Source organism: Haliotis rubra, unplaced genomic scaffold, assembly GCF_003918875.1.
Source record: "Haliotis rubra isolate DU_JTF1 unplaced genomic scaffold, ASM391887v1 Scf1592, whole genome shotgun sequence".
Lineage (NCBI taxonomy): Eukaryota > Metazoa > Mollusca > Gastropoda > Lepetellida > Haliotidae > Haliotis > Haliotis rubra.
Window position 1 is genome coordinate 109,999 of NW_025765550.1, and position 23,514 is coordinate 133,512.

The 23,514-nt window shown below is 39.6% G+C and overlaps 1 protein-coding gene across 1 annotated transcript in view; it reads left to right on the plus strand.

Annotated features, from left to right (window-relative positions):
* LOC124271277 (sodium- and chloride-dependent glycine transporter 1-like) overlaps nt 1–23,069 on the plus strand; it is an 85,185-nt gene extending 62,116 nt beyond the window's left edge. Inside the window, exons 6-15 of the mRNA XM_046706377.1 lie at nt 11,450–11,582; nt 12,796–12,930; nt 13,789–13,892; nt 15,238–15,362; nt 16,136–16,248; nt 17,776–17,904; nt 18,311–18,410; nt 21,124–21,224; nt 21,675–21,842; nt 22,919–23,069. Coding sequence (XP_046562333.1) covers nt 11,450–11,582; nt 12,796–12,930; nt 13,789–13,892; nt 15,238–15,362; nt 16,136–16,248; nt 17,776–17,904; nt 18,311–18,410; nt 21,124–21,224; nt 21,675–21,842; nt 22,919–23,056 — 1,246 coding nt within the window. The 3' untranslated portion in view covers nt 23,057–23,069. The remainder of the gene's footprint in view (nt 1–11,449; nt 11,583–12,795; nt 12,931–13,788; nt 13,893–15,237; nt 15,363–16,135; nt 16,249–17,775; nt 17,905–18,310; nt 18,411–21,123; nt 21,225–21,674; nt 21,843–22,918) is intronic.
* Nucleotides 23,070–23,514: the final 445 nt, after the last annotated feature.

A 23,514-nucleotide genomic window follows, 5' to 3' on the forward strand; every position in this document is an offset into this window, starting at 1 on the left:
CATTGAATATTTGTTACAAGGTTATTGGTTTCAAGATACCAAGTTAATCTATTATTCACCATACGTTCCATGGTTTTACAGACACAGCTAGTTAGAGATATCGGTCTGTAATTTGGGGGATCTGTATGATCCTTGCCAGGTTTTGATATCGGGACTACAATGGCATTACGCCACGAGGGAGGAAAATTTCCGGACGTCCATATTTTGTCAAATATATGTAAAAGTGTGACCAGACATGGTTCAGGTAAGTGTTTCAGTAGCTGATAATGAATATTGTCATCACCCGCTACAGTGTCATGAGTTTGCTCAAGAGCTGTATGTAGCTCATGTAATGAAAACAGTTCATTATAGTCTTCACCGTTATTTGATTCAAAATTCACTGTTATCTTTTCCTGTTGTTTCTGATATCTCTGAAACTCAGGGACATAATTTGCCGATGAAGAATTTTGGCAAGAGTTTCGCCAATTTTATCTGCAATTTTGTATTTGTCAGTTATTAAATTATCGCCATCTTTAAGATGGTGAACAGCAGATTTTGAACCTTTGCCATTAATTCTTTGAACCTTGTTCCAAACTCTGGACTTTGGCGTACGTGAATAAATTTTGGAGACATAGTTCCTCAAAGATTGCCGTTTGTTTTGCTTGAAGGTACAACGTGCCTTCGCATTTTTATTTTAAATTTATTTAAGTTATGGACAGTTGGGTGATTGCGGTTATAGTTCTCTGCCTTTTTCCTCGCTTTTCTGGCTTGCCTACAATCTGTATTAAACCATGGTTTCCGTACATGTGGAGTTCTAGAGGACTTTGGTATACACTCATCAGCTATTTCATTTAAAACGTCAGAATAAACCTCAATAGGATCAGTAATATCACTGAAATATTCGGGTCTTAGTTTAGATGTGCATAAAGTTTGAAATAAGGACCAGTCTGCCTTGGAAAATTTCCATCTCGTATAAGATGTGGAATCAGATGGATAAATTTCTGAAAGGATAGTTGGAAAGTTGTCACTTCCACAGAGGTCATTGTGGACTGACCAGTCAAATTCATTGAGGAGGTTAGAGTCTACAAATCTAGAGAAGAGCAGGTGCCGGTTGCAGGATGCGGATTAGTGCTTGAATCGTGATTTTATATACACAAGTCATTATTGGATATAAAATCTTCCAGTATTTAACCTTTAGAGTTAGTGCTTGTACCACCCCATATCGGGTTATGGCCATTAAGATCACCCATTATAATAGAAGGTTTAGGAAGTTGGTCATAGAGAGCTTGAAGATCAGACTGCTGGAGTGTTGAAGAATATATAGAGAGCATAGTGTAAAGGTAAGGAGAAGAGTTAGTCTCACAGCAACAGCTTGGAGACTAGTTGTGAGTGTAACAGGACTATGGATAACGTCATGCTTTACAAGGATTGAAGAGCCTCCAGTGGCCCTGTCACCCGGAGGTGAGAAATAATGATATGCATCAAACTGACGTAGATAAAAGTATCTGTCTGTTTCCTGCAGACAGAATGTAAATCATTTAAATTAGTCCTTAATACTCTACAATTCCACTGTACTATATTTTTGGAATACATCATCTTTTTGGTGGGTTGATTGGGGATCTACCCCGCACGTTTTTTTGAGGGCGACAAGCTATGTGCCCTGGAATGTGCCACTTCCATATCCTCCATTGATCCAAACCTATTAAACAATTTTATCTTATCATCTGACCCTTTAGGAGCTCGAGTTGGTTTCGAAGGTTCTGTTCTTGTTTAGGTTTTCGATTTTACTATTTGTTTTTCATTCTTCTTTTCACACTGAGATCAAGACTGAGAAGGGGTAGGAGATACGTTTTGCTGTGTAGATGGTGGTGTTGTCTGAGTGGACTGTTCAGGAAAGATAGATTTGGATGGGATGTTCTGTATTCACCCACGTCAAGTCAGTCTGACATGAGCTTGATGAAGTGATTACTGGTGAAGTAATTCCTCTTGAGGACGTTTCAGGAGTTTTAGTAACGGAGGCGTAAGTCTCAGTGAGTTCAGTTGACTGTACATTTTTTTTTGCTTATGCAAAACTGACGTTTCTTGAAAACTTGACTCTGTTAATTTCAATTTGCTTTTTCCAAATGGGACATTCTTTAGAAAAAGACGAATGAGTTCCCGAACTGTTTGCACATTTTTTATACATACTATCACAATCTTCTGTTACATGTGTATTCTCAGCACAGTGAGCACATGTAACAGACAATGTGCAAGTATTAACACCATGTCCGTATTTCTGACACTTGAAACAGCGCAGAGGGTTTGCAATGAATACATCAACGATCAGATTGCAATAGCCTGCCTTGACTGTCTTTGGAGGAATTGGTTCAGAAAATGAAAAAAGGTAGGTGTTTGTTTGAACAATCTCATTATTTTTCCTGGTTGTAAACCTTGTGACGAATGAAACTCCTTTGTCTTTCATCTCGGACACAATATCGAGCTCAGTCATGTCTGCAAATAGGTGATCTCGATCTCTAACAATACCTTTGCTGCTGTGTAACGTTCTGTGAGCTGACACCAGAACCGGGACTCCAATGAATGCATCAATTGATAGCAGGTTGGTTGCTGTTGTTTTCTGTTAAATTTGCATAACAGCGATCCTGTACGCAAGCGTTTGATGTTTTTAACTTCTCCTGCTATTCCAGAGACACCTTTTGAAATTGTAAGGGTTAAGTTTTAATGGAGTCTTGTCGAGAGTCTCGATAACCAAAACTCGTGGCCAATAATCGATAGATATGGAGGGTCGTTGCTGATCATCGTTTTTGTTAGGAGTTTGATAATCCATGGTTGATGTTATATTGGTTCGTCATCCAAGCTCCCCACCCACCATGGAGTGTCATATAGACAAAGCTTAAAACAAGTGGATTTCCGACTTGCAGCACCAAGAATACTTGGATGATATACTCAAGCAGAAGAATTATAAATAACTACTCCACCACATTGGCCCATGAGCCACCGCCTTCTGGGCATAAGACTCTAGGCAATTTATTGATGAAAGTTCTAATTTGAATTTCGAAGGAAACATCATTAAGCCAAGACATTTGATAGGAACTTTTTAACAATATAATATATTTGTGCAGCACAATATACATGCACAGGGCTTGGCATGACCGGGCCCATTCTACCACCCGTCTAGGTGAAGTAAGGGGCGAAGTAGTCTTTTGGGCAAAAGGAACACTGTTCCAGACTCCCTTCCTCCACCGACACAGGGGCGCAACCCACGGCAATCGGGTTGGTGGACCAAATATATCCCCGGGTCCACAACGGGGCGTTGAAGAGCTCTTAGCGTTACCCAGCACCTACCACGAGGAGGTGGCTCTTCACGGGTGCCTTAACTTGACAGTACTAGTAGAACAATGAAAACAAGTATAATTCAAACACATTGCGTTACCTATTTAACGATGGACAAAATTTCTTAAAGGTCACATGCAACCAAAAAATTCAACATAATTAAAACACAATTATCACTTCTTCATGACATATAATATGCATAGCTGATTATGAAAAAACAAATAAACAAAATTATAAGCGTATAATCGCAAATCAAAAGTGCAATATTTTGTACTTGGGTTTACCTCCCTCGAAACGAAGCAGCCGGGATACCGAACCCAGTCAGAGCGGGTGGGTGTGCACTCAAGTGTAACGGCTGGTTCATTAGCAGATGCCGCCTTCAGGCCTCATATTGTGTGTGTATATAGAGATGTTGGGTTTTGTAGATACATGCTCATTTTTTGTGTATAACATTTTGCAATCAACAGACATCATAACATGTCATACTTGTTCAAAAGTATCACACCTGCCTGTCTGTGTAATTACATAATGTGACAGAGACCGAACTCGGGTCATAAATCAATGCGTTTTGTTTATGGTGTATAGCCTGATTGGTGTTAAGTTCAAATTGCATGTGGTCAGTGATTGCAGTTGTGTATTGAATATTGTCATTAGCAGACAGGCAGGCAGCCACATAGGTGCCAATAAAACAAGACATTGAGTTTTGTCTGTGACAACGACATATCTATATCACAGTTAGAAACTGTGTCAACGCTAAATAATGACATTGCTTTTAAGTATCGAACTGAGAAAGCGTCTCGGTAAGAAGAACGTGTGGTGAAATAGACAAATGAAATTATATAAACAGTTCATTTACTGTCATAACATATAAAAAGCTCGCGCCTGTGACATATCAACAAAACATTAGAAAAATAGCTCACACCAAGGCCTTCACCGAGTATTCACCCGACAACCCGCTTCCAAGCTGCGCGAACCTATTTACTTGCGCACGTGCTATGGGCGCAGCCCAGCTGTTGAAACCCGTTTCCCCCAGAAATCTCTGGGGAAAATTAGTGAAACGTTTGAACTCCGATTTCGCGCGTTTTTTTTCATTGCGTTATTTTTCAACTTTATAAGTTGAATTTGCATTTTTGACTATTTGTTTCGGTATGTCCATACCGAAAGGTATCAGAATCTGCAAAGTTGTGTTTTACGTTGCATGTGACCTTTAATGAAGAAGGTTTCTTTAGCTTTACGCTGCATGGCGTCAGCATTATTCATTTTATAGAAAGGGGAGTATTTTATATTTTGTTTCCTTTTCTGCTGCGCATTTGTCGATGTGAGCGCTTAAGGAGCTGCACCTTGTTTTGGGGTCCTTAATCTGTTGTTTATGGACGTGCATTCTGTCCCTCAAGCACTCCGTTTGTCCAATGTATTCTTCATGACACCCTTGGCATACAATAACATAAATAATATGTTTTGCGGAGCAGTCCATGTTAGAGCGTGCATGAAATAGTTGTTTCCTGTCTTTTAACTGTAGGTTTAATACATGAGTCGAATTTGGCACGTGTCAATATGTGTTTTAAGTTACCTGTTTGGTGTAACTTAATATATATATATATATATAGTCATACTGTAACCGCTACAATCTCCCTGAAGAGTAAAGAACGAAACATGTTGGAGAAAAATGCATTACTTGTTTAAGTGGCATTTAGAAGGTGGTGTGATGAACAACAAGGAGAGTTATATGGATATACACCTTCTTTAATATGATATGAGCGACGTTTCGGTGTAGCTACTAACACCATTATCAAGCAAATGATGTACAATACTAGATGCAAGGTATATTTATATACATGGTAAAGTTGAACAGTAAGTGATGATGTTTACACAATTAATGAGGTAGATGTACAAGGTGGTGTATGTTTACACAAGAAAAAGGCATTGTTTTTATTTATCTATGTAATATATATATATATATATATATATTACATAGATAAATAAACACAGAATGCCTTTTTCTCCAACATGTTTCGTTCCTTACTCTTCAGGGAGATTGTAGCGGTTACAGTATGACGTCTATTACATATATATTGTGACGTCACAATAGGGACAACATTCTAGAGCGACAAGGTGACAGCTTGCAATGGTTTAACATTGGTTTGTACTTGTCTATGAAGTAGTGTTCTTTTAAAATACTTTGTCCGAATTTTGAACTTGATAAAAAGGAAATATTGTAAATTTACCATCGTTTCCTTTCGCACTGATATCTAGATGTTCACTCAGTGGGATACATCGGGTTTCAGGACACTTTATTTGTTGTTTGTGGACACGAACCCGGGCTCTTAAATTTTCTGATTGAACAATATACTGTTCATTACAGCCTGTGCATATTATGACATATATTATGTTTTTGCAAGCGCAGTCAAAATACTGTTTTACATAGAATTCTCCGTGTCTGGTGAAAGTTACAGAGTGTCCTTCAACAATATGTCGACACGTTCCACAGTTACCTCTGTTGCATCTAGACACAGTAAGATTTGATAAATTCTGTTTCTTTAAAATAAAGTTGGATTTTGTTCGTATCTTTTTAAGATTCTGATTTTGTCCTTTGCTATTTATTATTTTTCTAGATTTCAGCATTGATTTCAGTTTATAATCTTGATGATATGCGTGCGTGTGTGTGTGTGTGTGTGTGAGAGAGAGAGAGAGTGAGTGAGTTATTATTTAACGTCATATCGGCAATATTGCAGCCATATCGTGACGAGAACATATTTCACATTGAAATGGAATATATGTATTATTGTAACAACCTGTCGACGACGGACAGTAAAACAACTAGAATATCACAATTAGAATTAAAACCAGCGTGGAAAGTTAGAAAATAGCACTATTTGGAAAATACAATATAAAAACAGACTATAGATCGCCAACAACTGAAGGTGGATCACCATACTAGGGACCATGGGGACTTACAGTACATTTGCTTCCTGCATGGACCCTAGCTGGATTTACACCATCCCTTCAGCCGCTGGCGATGTAGGAAGACTTAGTCGAAAGTTAAAATAACAGAAATACTACGATTAAAAAGTATGGTTGTGCCAAATTGACTTTGAAAGTGTTTGGGACTTACGTACCCTCTCAGGAGGACCTTTGAGGATACAGCCGTGTGTGTGTGTGTGTGTGTGTGTGTGTGTGTGTGTGTGTGTTATGAATTTAGAACTAGTTTAGTCACGATATGGCTGAAATATTGCCGATGTGACTTTAAAACTTTTAAGTCACTCACTCACTCTGGTTCGTTAGGCTAGGTACGTCCGATCGCTTTGCTTGTCTGTCTCGATCTTCCTCCTGTTACTTGTCAGAATTGGCGGGTAAGCCCTGTCACGTGCCTCCATCACACCCGGAAGCACTGATCACTACATTCCTCCCTCTCTTCTAGACCTGCTCCCCACTCTGGTATCAGTGAGTGTAGCCAAGGGAGGATCTAACAGGTGGTGTGACGATAAATATTAACTCACTCACTTACTCTAACAGTTGACTGCACCAAGACATGAGAAAATCCCCACATAACACATGGGCAAAATGAGAAATCCCTAACCTTGTGTTTTAAAAACATAATTTTGTGAATTTACTTTTGTTTTTTACGTTTTAAAAACGTTTTGACAAAACTTTGGCGAGGCACCTTCTGAAAACGTTTATCCATGGGGTTTCCAAAACGTTCCAGAATTATTAGAGTTGTGTGAGTGCGTCTAGTTTTCGCCGCTCTTAGCAATATTCCAGCAATATCACGGCGGGGACACCTGAAATGGGCTTCACACATTGTACCCGTGTGTGTTAGGGTCGAAACTTCTTGTAATTGTAGATATATCATAAACAAAGGTAATCTTCTGATATAGGTACAAGGCTCATTTGCTAACACACAGTGTTTTAAATCCCGTCAAGTAAATACATGTACATGCATGTAAGTAAGTTTGTTAATCATGTCATCCGTTATTATTTAGTACAAATGAAAAGAAAACAATGATATTTTTAAAGAATACTTCATTTCATCAATACATATGGAAAATAATCACTCACCTTTCTCATCGGGCTCTTCTTGCGTCTGTGTTGGCTTCTGAAACAAACACATATACATTCTATAAATATTCACTGTCACTTCATTCTTGATGATGCTAAATTACAGCTAAGTAATGTTCCTGTGTTGTGAAAGTATTTCGCAGAGTACAAATCCGAAAACTTAAAAATTGCATAAAGATCTATCAACCTAGACCATTAATTCTATACTATAGGAATTTATTACCAACCAAATAATATTACCGGATTTTGGGGGTCAAATCGTGCAACTGATTTCTCCATTTCATGATTAAAAGTCGCATACTATGTTTACGTATGATGGGGGCTGACATTTGCTGTGAGGAATCTGGCTGCTACGGTAGTGGCGTATTCTTTATACTGTGAAATAGCGAACTGGTGTCACCGACTATAAGCAATATAATATCATCTTCTGATTTCCTGTACATCGCTGATTAGCAAGTAAGAGTGTCTACGTGACCAAACCTGTGCCTGCAAATTGGATACGGGCATAGGAAACAGGGAAAATTCCTATATTTGGAAACATGTCTACATTTTGGTCATTTAATGAATGGTAATATCATAGTTAAGTAATAGTCGACGTTTGTTGGCAATTTGCACTCTCCACTGCATTGTTTAGATACATAGATATACTGTGAAATAGTTTGGTAAATTAATAAGTGCTCATTCATATCCACTGTGCAAACACTTATTCGAACACTACAAGTAGATTCATACTTGTTATTGTCACATGGATTTTATGGCTCAAGTAATATATATCACACATATGTTGAGTAAACATTATAGAAATAGGTACTGTTAAACTAAAGAATAAACGTTTATAAGGCAAACATAGAATTTGACTGAAATTCTTAAGTGATGATTTATCAATTTGATTGTGCACATTGACGCTTATAGAACAATAATGTGAATAGACATACCTCCTTTTAGAAAACTGAGCAATGTGATGGAACTCACAGCCTGCTATGTACTGAGTCTGATTTTGAATGCACGGATTCCTGCTCTGACCTGATAAATTATCCGGGAAAATTCCTGAGAGCTGACACCGATACCAGAGATAGCAAGTTGTCCACACAGAGAAGGCTGAACTTAAACGCACAACAGTAAACATAACATCTGTTTGATTGGCATTTAGAAGTTGGTGACTAATAAGAAAGTAAGAAAGTTTATGGATAACAACTATATAATAAAGAAGTTGTTATCCATAAACTTTCTTACTTTCTTAGTAAACATAACAGTTTGTATCGTAGCAGAAGGTATATCGTTGGGTATGCTGGTGGTATTCTATTCTGTATCCCTGATGGGACTATTTGTTTCAAGCTGTATTCTTGCTACAGACACCAGTCTATCTTTGTTTTTTGTGGTGTTGTCTTTTCGGGACCTACTCTACAGAGAAGCAAGCTGTTTGCTTTCCGCAGGGCTTCTACCCCACCAAGTTTTTCTATTTCCTTCTCTAGAAAGTATCCATACGTCGGTATTTCAATGTCTGTAGTTGGGTTGCCATCTTCCCCAACTGGCAGCAGATACAAAACAATTCTCGCTTTCCCTCAGAATAGTGCAGCAGCAAACCTTCTGCCAATGTATTTTCCAGGTTTGACATCTAGAAGTTTGGTTCTATGCTTTGGTATTGCTGCTATGCCAGCCTCTACCACTATAGTTTGCATTTTATCGTCTAGTAGGTCGCTGTATTCTTGCTTTATAGAAGATAGCTTTCTTGCGTCTGAGGCAACGACTACAGCAATGGGATTCCAGGATAGGGTTCTTCCATATCACTGGCAAGTTATGATGGGTTGTATGCGGATATGCAGACCAACAGGGTATTCTTCTTCGTTGCTGGCCAAGCCTCTTGGTATCCAACAGGTTTTTCCCCGTATTAGTCTGTAGCAGCCTCTACAAAGTCGTGGTTCTCTTCTACCACACGCTCCAGTTGTCTGTTTGCCCAAACTTCTATCGACATTTCTACGTCTTTTTAACGACAAGACTACTCTGCTGGATGTTTGTGCTTCTAGTTCTATGCGGTACCCTAGACCAGGTAGTGTTCCCTACGTCTGCTATTGTTTTCGTTTGTGCAGTTCGTAGAGCTGTTTCTACTTCTGTGCAAGCTTTTTCCGATCTCTTTGTGTATTCCTTTTTCTCCCGTACTATTTCTCCTAGTTGCTCCAGTTTTTCTCCACACTGCTCTTGTCCTATCGTTTAGTGTATGGCTAGATTTGCTAAATTACTAACGGCTGAAGGGATGGTGTAAATTCACCTAGGGTCCATGCAGGAAGCAGATGTACTGTAAGTCCCCATGGTCCCTAGTACGGTGGTCTTCAGTTATCTATAGCCTGTTTTTTTTAATTGTATTGTATTTTAGATTTAATTACTAAAGTTTTATATTTATATCTGTGATAATCTAGTTGTTTCTTTCGCAGACAGAATTTTATAATTTACCTTTAATATTTAATATATACTGAACATCATTGAAAATGCACCAGTCTAAAATTGTCCATATTTTCATCAATATAGATTTCTGCATGACAATGATCAATGAATATAACTACAGTAATATGAAGTCGAAGGGCATATCCAGTTGAAACAATGCTTTAGAAACAAATTCCTGTCTACAGTATGACTCTTAATTACAAAATGCATAAGAATGCAGCTACGCCATGGACACAGTGCGAATTTCATTCTGAAATCATACTGACTGTGACATTAAAAGCAGGTGTATGAGAACCAATTCTCATTGCTTCACTAACGATTGTGAAACGAGGACAGAGATGCCGAGGTTAACACCTCACGAAAGAGAACGTGCACATAGGCATGATTCAGGTAGGTACCAAGAGCAGGGATATTGCTAGGCAACTTGGACTTGGCCACTCCACCATCGTTAGGCTTCATAGACGACATCAGTAGTCAGGCAGCACCCGGGACCTTCAATGACCTTGGCAACGACGTGTTACGACGCTCCATCAGGATCGCCAACTTTTCCTTGTCCATATCAGTGATTGAACACTGCCGACTGCCAGGACTGCTGCACTAGTTCAAGGTTGACGTGGGGGGTCATCAGCGCTCACTCCATGCGACTCTGTCTACACGCTGCAGGGCTCTATGCTCGACGTCCTTACGTTGGACCAATTCTGACTGACAGACACTGTAATGAACGTATGCAATGGGCTAGCAGGCATTTTCAGTAAAGGTTACAACAATGGCATGGTGTGGTAGTCACTTACGAGTCACGTCTTCATCAAAGTAATGCTGACGGCCGATTACGTGTTTGGCGTAGACGTGGTGAACGTTATGCTGATGAGTGTTTGGTTCAGACAGACCTTTGGGTGGTGGGAGTGTCATGATCTGGGATGGAATAAATTACAATCAGAGGACTGCCTTCATGTCTGTCAAGGGAGAGTTGATGCCCTTTATTACAGTGAGCAGATTCTTCAGAATCACATCGTATGTGTCTTCAATCACCACCAAGATGTCCATACTTTTCAACAGGACAACGCACAGGCACACACAACAAGACTTACCATGCAGTATCTGGCCCAGCAACACATCCAGATGATCGCCTTTTTTGTGTTGTTGTTTTTGTCAGTCGTCCATCTGTTATTATCCACTCAAAAAATATCAGTTCCTTACACGTGCTTTTAATGATCTGAACTTTTATAAGTGGTGCGTTTTCAATGATGTTCAGTATATTTATAACTTGATTTAGTCACGATATGGCTGAAATATTGCCAAAGTGACTTAAAATCTTAACTCACTCACTAACTCACTCTTGTTCTATCTGCCGTGCTCTCCTCCTGCCTTCTAGGATAACCAATGCTTCTCTTCTCCATTCTTCCACATGTGCTGCCTCTTGTAATTCTTGCAATCGTTTTCCTGGATATCTTGCAGACGTTTGCAGAATATTTCTCTGCCTTCCGCGATCTCCGGTACTTCTTGCAGTTGGAATTTGGAAGAATCACCCCTCGGTATCAGTGGGGTGTCCATGTTAACCCAACTCACCTGATGTGATTCCAGGTATGAAGCCCACGGTATCAGTGGGTGTGGCCATGTTAACCCAACTCACCTGATGTGTTTCCAGGTATAAAGTCCTCGGTATCAGTGGAGGTCTGGAGCAGCTGGGCAGCATCAAGTGGGAGCTGGCGCTGTGTCTCTTGGCATCCTGGATACTCATCTTCGGATGCATTGTAAAGGGCGTCAGGTCAGTCGGGAAGGTGAGCTGAGCTTGAGTGGGTTTTGCTGACGTTTTTCTAGAGTCGAAAGATAGGGATCCCATTTCGGATACATAGATGTATCATCAGAGAAAAATTATTCATTATTTTTCAAAATACATTTTGTGAAGTTTCTTTTTTGACTCAGTATAGATATATAGTAAACACTGTACGCGTATCAATAACCTATTTTGCTTATTAATCCTGAGGTTCAGGTATATTCTACAGGTCAAATGTAAACCATGTTTTAAGTTAAAAGGCAAGTCACAGACTGTTAACGACTTTATTAATAGGTAGGATAAATGTCCTATGAAATCATTATTTTTCAAATTACATTTTGTGAAGTTTCTTTTTTGACTCAGTATAGTTCTTTCACAGATCTCGAGCGTTCTAGCAAAACTAGGCTCCATCATTATTCTCTCAGAACGTTCACGAAAGTCATCGAAAACACAAGACGTGACAAGACCCGGAAGTCAAAACAACATTTAGCCAGCCAAGGAAGGCAGCTCTGAAGCGCTATCTAAAAATACAGCTAAAAATACTTTTGCCATTGAACATATATGATGCGAGATGCAAGCAAAAACCCACACTCAAAACTTTAAACATTGCGACCCATAATGACTATCACCTAATCAATGATAATACAAATTACGAAAAACACACTCTCATAACACTAAGAATTATAGAGACATAACACCGCACCCTGACTTTTGATATTTCTTGTTCTTTGAGGAATAAAGGTTGTGTTTGCAAAACACAAATTTTCATCAAGATATGAACACTTTTATTTTCCAACAGTATCCATCTCGCATTGTTTCGTGAGAATAGGTGTTTAGTGAAGCGAGGAGTATCAGCCGTGGTAGTTCTGTTGCCGCGTGAACAAACATTATGTCATAGTGATTTTACCAACGTGTCACCTTCTTCAATTTTGCTCGGTACTTTTATTGGGTGAGGTGATTCCTTACCTAGTCTGTGGGCTGAGCTATAAATATATAAATACAATAATCGTAGTTTCTATCCTAGTTCTAAGGGCTAACTGTATAGCATACGGTGGGCACCAGAGATTAATCTACAGTTTAGAATGGTTGTGATGTGTAAAGTTAGTACAGTGAGTGTAGTGGTGATTCTTGCATATACAATGGTGGATATTTAGAGTATAAGCCTAGCCATATGTTCTGTGTAGTATAGTGTAAATATATTGTTCCATCTATCGCAGGCTGTCTACATGACTGCCACACTTCCCTACATCATCCTCACCATCCTGCTTGTCAAAGGCTTGACGTTACCTGGAGGACCTTCAGGCGCCATGTTCTACCTTACTCCGGACTTCAGCAAACTGCTGGGAATACAGGTGGGTGATGCACACATAATAAAGATCACTGTTCTCATAGAAGGTCCTCTGGTCATTATAAGTAAGGCATGTATGACATGATCTTTTCTGTACAATACTAATCGAGTCCCATCTGATTAGGAGCTTGCGTGCTGCTACTCTGTTGTTTGCTGCAAAAACGTATACCCGTTCAGCCACTACCCTACTGATATAGCTCACCCTCAACTCACTCACTCACTCACTCACTCACTTACCTTACTTATATGACTCTCCCAAGTAGTAGAGGGAATGGTAGTACGATGGTACGATTATACATATATTAAACATAGTACAACATTACAGACAATAAATAAGTTACTTGCATATTTGATATATAATTCAGTTCACGTATATAAAAAATATTTGTATGAAATTATCTTCTATTGATGTAACAGACTAAGCAGCATCAAGTGCCTATGATTTATTGGAAACACTCAGAAAAACCTGAAATTTGTTCAACAAACATGATTATATTGCACTCCAGTTTACTGTTTAAATTTAGTTTCTAATATTAATATTTTCGTTAACAATATATGGTTTAGATTTGTATCAGAACAACACAGATTGCTGCATCACTGAACTCACCTGTTACCTATTACTAGTAGCGGATTTTTCATTTTTACTCCCACTTTCAGTACTCGTGGTCTTTTAAAATGATTCTCATCTGTTGTTTTGGGTAAAAGACATGTATTTGTATACCCAAATATTACTGTCAAGTAAATACAACTATCTTTTCATGATCTTCGCCGAAGGGACTTCCTCTTTAAAGGTAACTTTGCATAATTACGAGGGAAATACTATCCTCTTGTGTGGTGAAATTGAGTCCCTGCTCTGCTGCAGGTGTGGCTGGAGGCCTGTCTCCAGGTGTTTTACTCGCTCAGCCCAGCATGGGGAGGTCTCATCACCATGGCAAGCTACAACGGGTTCAACACCAACTGTCTCAGGTAATCATTGAACTCGTAGAGTACTAAACATCAAACCCTACGAAAGGCCTTACTTCTGACACATTGTTTCTACATGACCAATACCTGAACGCCAGATTATTGCGTGAAACGTCTTACGTCCGACACATTAGTTCTACGTGAACGATATCCGATACACAGATTACTTTGTGAAGGCACTCGTGAAGAGACACCTCCTTGTGGTGAGTGCTGGGCAATGCTTATAGCCTCAGCACCACACTGCTGGCGATCGAATTGGTCAACCTGCGGCGGGTTGCGCCCTTGTGTCGGTGGAGGACCGGATTCTGGTGGTTGAGGGCACTGGTTCCAAGAACAGCGTCCCTTTGCCCAATGCACCACTTCTACCCTTACTTCACTTAGACGGGTGTAAGAATGGTCCAGTTTATATCAATAGGCTGGTCATGCCAAGCCCTGCCCTTTTTTCTATGCAAACTATCCTGCATGTTTCAAATCCTAAATTGCGAGAAATGGTCTCGTGTACTCTTCACAGATGAAAGCAGATTCAATTTGTCCTTATATGATTGTCGGCATGAAGATTGATCGTCCCAATGGAGAGCGAATCACAGTTGCAACTGTGGCCTAGCATAACCGATTTGGTAGGGGTGGGGTTTGGGCAGGGATAACTGCTTCTGGACGTACTCAACTGCACGTGGTCGACGGTAATCTTACCTGAAAGCGTTATCGGGACAAGATTCTGGCTCCTATTGCAGTACCGTTCCTGCAAGCTTTGCATGGGTTGTATGGTCGTACCTCTTTACTGCAAGACGACAACGCTAGGCCTCACAACGGCAGGATTTGTCAGAGAATTCCTTAGGCCATCAGGGTGTAGAGCGGATGGAGTGGCCACCTTGCTCGCCAGACCTCAACCCAGATGAGCACACCTGGGATGAACTCGGTCGATGTGTGTACACAGGTCACCCATCAAAAATCTCCCAAGATTCCACAGAGCTCTAGTTGAGGAAGTGAATGCAATTCCGCAAACTTTCTTTATGAACTTGATGAGGAGCACGAGAACTGGTGCACCTGTGTCTTGCTACGCGCGAGGAGGGTACACCAGATATTGAATGACCAAGTGCTTCATGTTTGTCATTTTCATGTTGGAGGATTGGTCTGTAGAACTGATGCTTGTTAGTGCGGTTTGAACTTTTTGTCTGTATGTAACGATGTGTCACATTTGTCAACGCGTTAAACATTATGATGACACCCTTAGATCTATTATTTCTCAGAAACGTTTTTTCACATGTAACAATACTACAATATATCATTTGACCCAGAATTATATTTTATTTATTTCTTATAATTTCGAGTACATTTTGTTCTTGTGAAGGAATGCCGTCATCTGTACGTTTGTGAGTGAGGGAACAAGCATGTTTGCAGGCCTGGTTGTTTTCTCCATCCTGGGCTTCATGGCGCAGGAGGCTAACATCCCCATCGGGGATGTCGTCTCCTCGGGTAAGCGTTGTATTAGTTCACAAGGAAATTACGAGCTAGAAATGTATTATAAGAGGCCTATCAAAGTAAGAGGCCTATGAAAGACAACTCACCGAGAGCAGCCGAACCGATGAACGTGCACACACTTTAGATAGAAACAGACGCATTAAATACGAACAAGTCACAATCCCCCAAAACTGTAAACCACACCTAAAACACTCAACATGTTCAGTGGAACCAAACAAAGAAGTTAAGATTAAGAACCCGATTGAGCACCCAGTGCTTTGTTGCGGTCTCCACTGAAATCGTGTCGTGTTTTAATCATTACAATAATCCTTATCACGCACACTTCATGCCCAAATGTTTTGTGGTTGTTTGCATTTGAATTATGTGCATATTCTTTACTTCGGCTGCTCTCTGCTGCCTGTTATTAGTAGACCTGTATTAGGTGATGAAAGTTATCACTATATATCCTGAGTAAAGCGGGTTTGTTTTAATGCCCACTTTTCAAATACTCTCTCGGGCAATCTGTTTGATTGAGGATTTAAAAGCACAACATGCAGCAAATCAGTTTACAAACTTTGTGAAAGACACACATCATGGCTGCTAATACATCGATACCAGTCTAAGATTTGAACCCAGCTTTCTGCATCTTGGCCTGGCTTAGGTGACACTTTAGGTCAACAGATAAGACGTGCTATACTATACAATTTTGCCATATGACGTTACACATAAAAAAAACCAACCCAGTTCTTAATCTCGACTACATGTACTTTGTTTTATATCTGTTAAAGGGCCAGGACTTGGATTTGTGATCTACCCAGAAGCATTGGCTCAACTTCCGCTTCCACAACTCTGGAGTTTCATTTTCTTCTTTATGCTGATTTTGTTGGGGCTTGACACTTTGGTGAGTTAACCATTTAGTTTTCTGCACAGGTACTACTTCAGTTTATATTGTTTTAAAGGGGTTAATATGCCTACAGAAGTGATTAATATATGCATTTATATTAAATAGCTGTCATGTATTCGAACAAGGACATAAACGGTCCACGTGATGAGAGTAGAGATGGGTTACCTGATGGTGTAACCGCCCTTTACTGGATGTGGAACCGGAAAGGTCTGTTCAGCAGCGGCAATATTTAGTAAATCATGACGGATTGAAAAAAAACATACGAACACGGCCTCAATATACATTTAGTGGGAATGCAATGCTTCTTTGACTGAATTGTCACTTATATTGAACCGTTTAACTAACATAGATTTAACCGTTTAACTAACAAACAAGAAAGAATCTGAGAATTTCTAACATCTTTCTAGCCCATCTGCAATATATCTTCGTGAGGGGCAGAAATTTCAGACCATGTTAACTTTCGTAACTGATCCTGAATCGCAGCTAAAGGTGACAATTACTGATGACACTCTCACAACTGATTAGTAAGTCCCCATGGTCCCTAGTATTGTCACCTACCTTCAGCCGTTGGCAATCTATAGCCTGTTTTTATATTGCATTGTCATATACAGTCGAGCACCGTTGTGTCGAACTCTGATAACTCGATAACTCGGTTGTCTCGATATAACATCTCGGTCCCGACAAAATCCTTCATAATTTATCAATATTCAAGCTCTTTTAACTGGATACGGATGTCTCGATATTTCGGATATCTCGATAGAATTTCATGGTCACAACAAGCAAAATTACCCTTTAAAGTCGATATTTGCAGAGAAACTCGATAGTCACCTTCCTTTCATGGGCAAGTATCCCTCTGAACTAAGGATGATTCCACACGTTTACACACGGTGCGGCATGAATCAAAGGGATGCGGTAGTGTAAACTAATCAGGGCTAATTGAGTTGAAGGTGTCACTTGTTTGTTATTTAATGATGATTAATTAAGAAGGATTTAATTCGGAAGTAGTCACTGTTACGACTAAACACTACTGATAACGGATTATAGTTTCGAATCAAAACATACTGAGAAGCGTTTTGTTTCTTTCATAGTGATATGCCTGGTCGGATGTCTCGAAGTTCGGATAACTCGATATTTTTTCTTGGGCCCATGAATTTCGATACAACGGTGCTTGACTGTATAGTTAAAATGTTTTATAGTTCAGTACTAGTTATAAATTAAAATCTGAGATAAACTGGTTATTTTACAGTCCTTCGTTGACAGAGTTTTATAATTTACCTGCGTTTATTATGAAATTACAACTTGTGTTTAGTCACGACATGGCTGACTTAAAATCTTAAATCACTCACTCACTCACAACTGATTATAATGTATAGAAAATCCGCTCGAGTAATGTATCATAATGTGTAAAAGTACATTATATTATTACCTATACAGTGCATTTTCACTTAACCAAGTTAGTAAGAGTAAACTGCTTAAAACTTTGTGAATCCAATATTTTTAACGCATATTTCATCGGTTTGCTAGTTCTCTATGGTGGAAACCGTGATATCGGCCATTTTGGATGAGTTCCCCTGGCTGCTGAAATGGCGAGTCGTCGTTACCCTTGGATACTGTGTTCTGTCCTTTCTGCCGGGGCTACTGTTCACCACTGAGGTTTGTAGTAGAGCACATTCAGTCTGAATAATGATGTTACATCATATATAGTTACATTTGTTTGTTGAAGGGACCAGGCGCGTTGGTATTCCCGGTTAGAATATATTGCCAGCAACAAATGCAGGTGGTAAGAGGCGACCAAGTGGTTTCGGATGGTGCTTCTCTGTAACCTACTTGAAAGAGTGTCTTTGCATATCGACGACGTGGATCGTTGCTCACAATATCGATCACTGGATTGTGTGGTCCACACTAGATTCGTCACAGATATTCGGCTGAGATATTCCCGATGTGACGTTAAGTATTAACTCACTCACTCCACACTCAATTACTTACCGACCGCCATGTAGCTAGAGCACAATGTGGTTTCAACTGTCATAGAATGTAATTGTGTTTTTTGTCTTTTCAGGGTGGAATATATATTTTACAGCTGATTGACTGGTACTTCGTCGTCATATTCCTAATCGTCGATGGGTTTCTGGAGTGCATCATTCTCGGCTGGATATATGGTAAGTAACTGAAATAATTTTGAAACTATCATGTTGATGTTTAAAGGTCACATGCAGCCAAAAAATCAAACATAATTAAAACACAATTATCACTTCTTCATGACATATAATATGCATTGTTGATTATGAAAAAAACAAATAAACAAAATTATAAGCGTATAATCGCAAATCAAAAGTGCAATATTTTGTACTTCGGTTTACCTCCCTCGAAACGAAGCAGCCGGGATACCGAGCCCAGTCAGAGCGGGTGGGTGTGCACTCAAGTGTAACGGCTGGTTCATTTGCAGATGCCGCCCCCACAGCTCATTGTTTGTGTATATATAGAGATGTTGGGTTTTGTAAATACATGCTCATTTTTTGTGTATAACATTTTGCAATCAACAGACATCATAACATGTCATGTGTTCAAGTATCACACCTGCCTGTCTGTGTAATTACATAATGTGACCGAGACCGAACTCGGGCCATAAATCAACGCGTTTTGTTAATGGTGTATAGCCTGATTGGTGTTAAGATCAAATTGCATGTGGTCAGTGATCGCAGTTGTGTATTGAATATTGTTATTAGTGGGCAGGCAGACACACAGGTGTCAATAAAACAAGACATTGAGTTTTGTCTGTGACAACGACATATCTATATCACAGTTAGAAATTCCGTCAACGCTAAATAATGACATTGCTTTTAAGTATCGAAGTGAGAAAGTGACTCGGTGAGAAGAACGTGTGGTGAAATAGACAAAAGAAATTATATAAACAGTTTATTTACTGTCATAACATTTAAAAAATCTCGCGCCTGTGAGATATCAACAAAACATTATGAAAATAGCTCACACCAAAGCCTTCACCGAATATTCACCAGACAGCCCGTTTCCAAGTTGCGCGAACCTATTTCACTGCGCACATGCTATGAGCGCAGCCCAGCTGTTGAAACCCGTTTTCCCCAGAAATTTTTTTTGGAAAATTAGTGAATCGTTTGAACTCCGATTTCGCGCGTTTTTTTTCATTGCGTTATTTTTCAACTTTATAACTTGAAGTTGCATTTTTGGTGATTTGTTTCGGTACGTCCATACTGAAATGTGTCAGAATCTGCAAAGTTGTGTTTTACGTTGCATGTGACCTTTAAACTGTCATGTTGATTATTATTGAGACAAATGATAACAATCGCAGGAAAGATTGCTATCTAGTCGATGTATGTCACAAAATATGGAACCATTAGCTCGTGTTTGGTGGAAACGGGTTGTAAATAAACAAAATCCCTTTTAATAATCATAAGAAATACAGCAAGGTATGTGATCTGTGAGTTATTGCCGACACTTGACCACTGTAGTGTATGGCATCTAGCCGGTGTTTGCCGCAAGATCTGAATTCATTACCATGGTGGAAATCAGCTGTAAATGAAATAGACAAAGGCCTTTCAAGGATCATAAGAAACGAAGCCATTTGTAACAGCACGCTACGTGATGTTATTGTTCGGACTGACACTTGACGACCTTACTGTACATTAATGATGCTTCGTAACAACACACGACTCATTCTTGTCATTTGACGGATGCTGGAATGAAACACCATGAGTATTCACATTCAAACAAACACGCAGTCGTCAAGGTTTTTATCAAACCAGATGATCAAACATGTCTTTCTTGACTGTTGAATATTCCATCACAAGGGATATCTATTTAAATCACGAACTATGAAGGATATTTTTAATAGTATCAGTTTTCATTTAATTATTACATATTAATTCATATTAATTATGATTTGTAAATAGATAAATATTTTATGATTGGAAGTTTGAATTAGTAACTAAGGTTGTTCGTGGCTGTATCCTCGAGGGGGGTTAAAGTACTGTACCATTATTGTCCTCCTGAGAGGGTACGTAAGTCCAAAAACATTCAAGGTAAATTTTTAATCGTAGTATATGTGTAACTTTAAGGTACGGCTAGATGTATCGTAATTGCTGACAGCTGAAGAGATGATGTAAATCCAACTAGGGCCCATGCAGGTAGCAAATATACTGTAAGTCCCCATGGTCCCTAGTATGGTGATCCATCTTCAGTCGTTGGCAATCCATAACCTGTGTTTATATTGTATCGTCTTGTATAGTTAAAATGTTTTAAATATAATTACTAGTCTTAGATTTATTCCTGTGATAATCTAGTTGTTTTACTGTCCTTTGTCGACAGGTGGTTATAATTTAATTGTGTTTATTGTTAATATATACCTTTTAAAGTCACAATATGGCTGAAATGTTGCCGATGTGAATATAAAACTCACTCACGCAAACTAGCTGACGAATGGATTTAACCAGCATTATACATTAAAGGCAACAATTTGGGTCAAATGCTGATTCATTTACTTTTGACGTGAAAAACAACTTGGTGGGACGGGTTATACTGTAAAGAGGTATATATTCAGAGATTAACAGTAACAAAAAAACCCAGAATGACAGAGTAATCATAGAACAGAACGAGTTGCGGGGGATGAAATCTGACAAATTCATGTCAAGGGTGGAACCTGAGAAAATGATGTGGCGGTTCGGCCTGGCAAGGTGATGGCAGTGATGATGGAGCATTTTAAAGTGACCAACCCTGACAAAGTTATGTGAATTAATGAAAGTTATCAGTCAACCTCAGTATGTGTGCAAATGTTAATTTTTTATGCAAACACCTTTTACAATTTAACCTTTTGTTTCTATGCGTTTATCTTTATTCCAGGTGTTGATCGTCTGAGTGCAGACATTGAACTGATGCTTGGAAGACCTGCTCCGTTGTTCTTCAAGATAACCTGGTGTTACATCACACCGGCAATGCTCCTGGTAGGATCCAAACCGTAGACATTTACACACATTGTTGTTACTGTGCCCTTGTAACACGTAGATCGCTGGTCAACAGTCCTAACCTGGAATCTCACCAGCATGTTTACTAAGTAAGGCCTCGTATATAGAACATCCTTTTAATCCCAATGTGAACTGGAAGTGCATCCCAGGAGTGGGCAGTAACCTCCGTGTCCATGATTGATCACTGTGCTAGTAGACTTTAATGAGTGAAATTACAGTTGCAGTCTTGTTGAAAATAACTATTGCGTGGGAATGAAGGAGACCCCAGTTCTGGAAAGTGATGCAAGTATGCCTTCTACATTTACATACCCACAATGGGCTTTCCGTCGTCATACGATGGGCTACGTTTTGTCCCGATTGCGAGTTAGAAACAACAGTCATTTCCATCACATCGATGCTTTAATGTTGATGTGCTATTTGTTGTTCCAGGTGACATTTATTTTCACCCTGGCTCAGTACCAGTCACCGACATACGGGAAATACGTCTACCCCGACTACGCTGCCACCATCGGTTGGTGTGCGGCAAGCGTCCCGAGAATTCCATTGGTAGTGATGATGTTCAAGGCCATCTACAAGGAGGAAGGGAGTCTGCTGCAGGTAGGGATGAATGTAAACTAATCTGACGGGTAAAGAGAGACTAACCATTGTAAAATATACTGCAACGATCAATATCTCATATTAAAATGGCCGTCATACAGCACCATCTATAAATGAAACCCAAACTGATATGTTTAAAGCACATTTACAGCGTAGAAATACACCATATGGGACACGACATCCATGTCTGTCGGGCGCATAGAAAAAAGTGATATAACAGCGGGGGACACCAGAAATGGGCTTCAGGCATTGTACCCATGTGGGGAATCTAACCATGTCTCCAGCATGACGAGCGAACGCTGATAAAGTAAACATGGGACAATATGGTGCAAGTTGAAATAAGGAATTGCATCGGACATCATTTTGTATGTATACGTTAGCACCCTCCTCAAGGGTGATATGGATTTAAACGCTCGAGCCGTCAGGCGAGAGCGTTGAATCCATATCACCCGCAGAGGGGGGGTGCTAACCTACTTATACCACGAGGGCGCCGCATGGACTCGTACATTGCTTGTTGCTTGTGCGTTTCCTGCACCGACCAGGTCGTTATCCACATATCAACCTCTGCACACGTGCAGACAGAAGGTTGATACGCAGAAAATCAACCTGCCGGAACAATGGACATAACACACCCTAGTGGTATAACTGATGGAAACGCCCTCTACGTGTCCTCCATAAAACGGTTTTGAAAGCTATACTTGAGGCATTGAACTTCTTAAAAGGGTCGTATGAATGTTAAGATATGTAGACAGCAATGGTTGGAATACCTCTCAACATAAAGAGGAATGACTAATAGAATGTTGAAATTAATCCCATCATCTACAAATAAGTTTGATTTAGATTTGCATGTAGTTTGTTAAAATGACAGAGCTGGAGATCTAGGACGATATATACACATGCAATGCCTAGTAAATAACTGTCTGCACCTTCAGCCATGACTCTTAACCCATGATGTTGGGTAGTTTCTGATTACGTGACTCAGTTTGTTAGGATACATATGATAACATATCCAGCCCTTTTTTGTAAGCTTCATCTACTATAGATGTTAAAACGAATGCTCTTGCACCATGTTCCAGAGATTCCAGAAGTCCTTGAAACCTGACAGCTCCTGGGGTCCATCCAAGTCATCTCTTAAAGAATTTTACGTCGATAAAAACAACAAAGCCACAACTCTGAGAGAGACTTTCATTTCATCAGTGTCTTGTAGATCTTAGATACATGTCTATGTATACACCTGGACGAAAAGTTATGCACCACTTGATAAAACTATTTATAAGTGGGAAAACTCATAACATGACATAAATCATGTTCATGGGACTCTTAGGGCACCGTGACATGCACAATTTTAACGTGTTTGCACGTGCACGTGCAATAAGACAGGGGTCTAATCTGAAAAATGTAAGTTTCTTGATCATAACTTTGAGACTATCCTAGAGTGAAACATTACGCGTTATAAAGCTTTTAGTACGATTATGCCTCGTCGTAGACTTAAGCAGAAAGATGGCGTATGTTTGGCATGGTGAATGCTGATTTATCATGTAAGGCTATTGGTAAACCTTTGTTAAACCATACAATAATAAGCAGGTTGCAACGAAAACATCAATAAACCCAGACTGTCAAGGGCAGAACAAGGTCACGCAACCAAAAGTAACCTCCGCACGGGAGGATAATG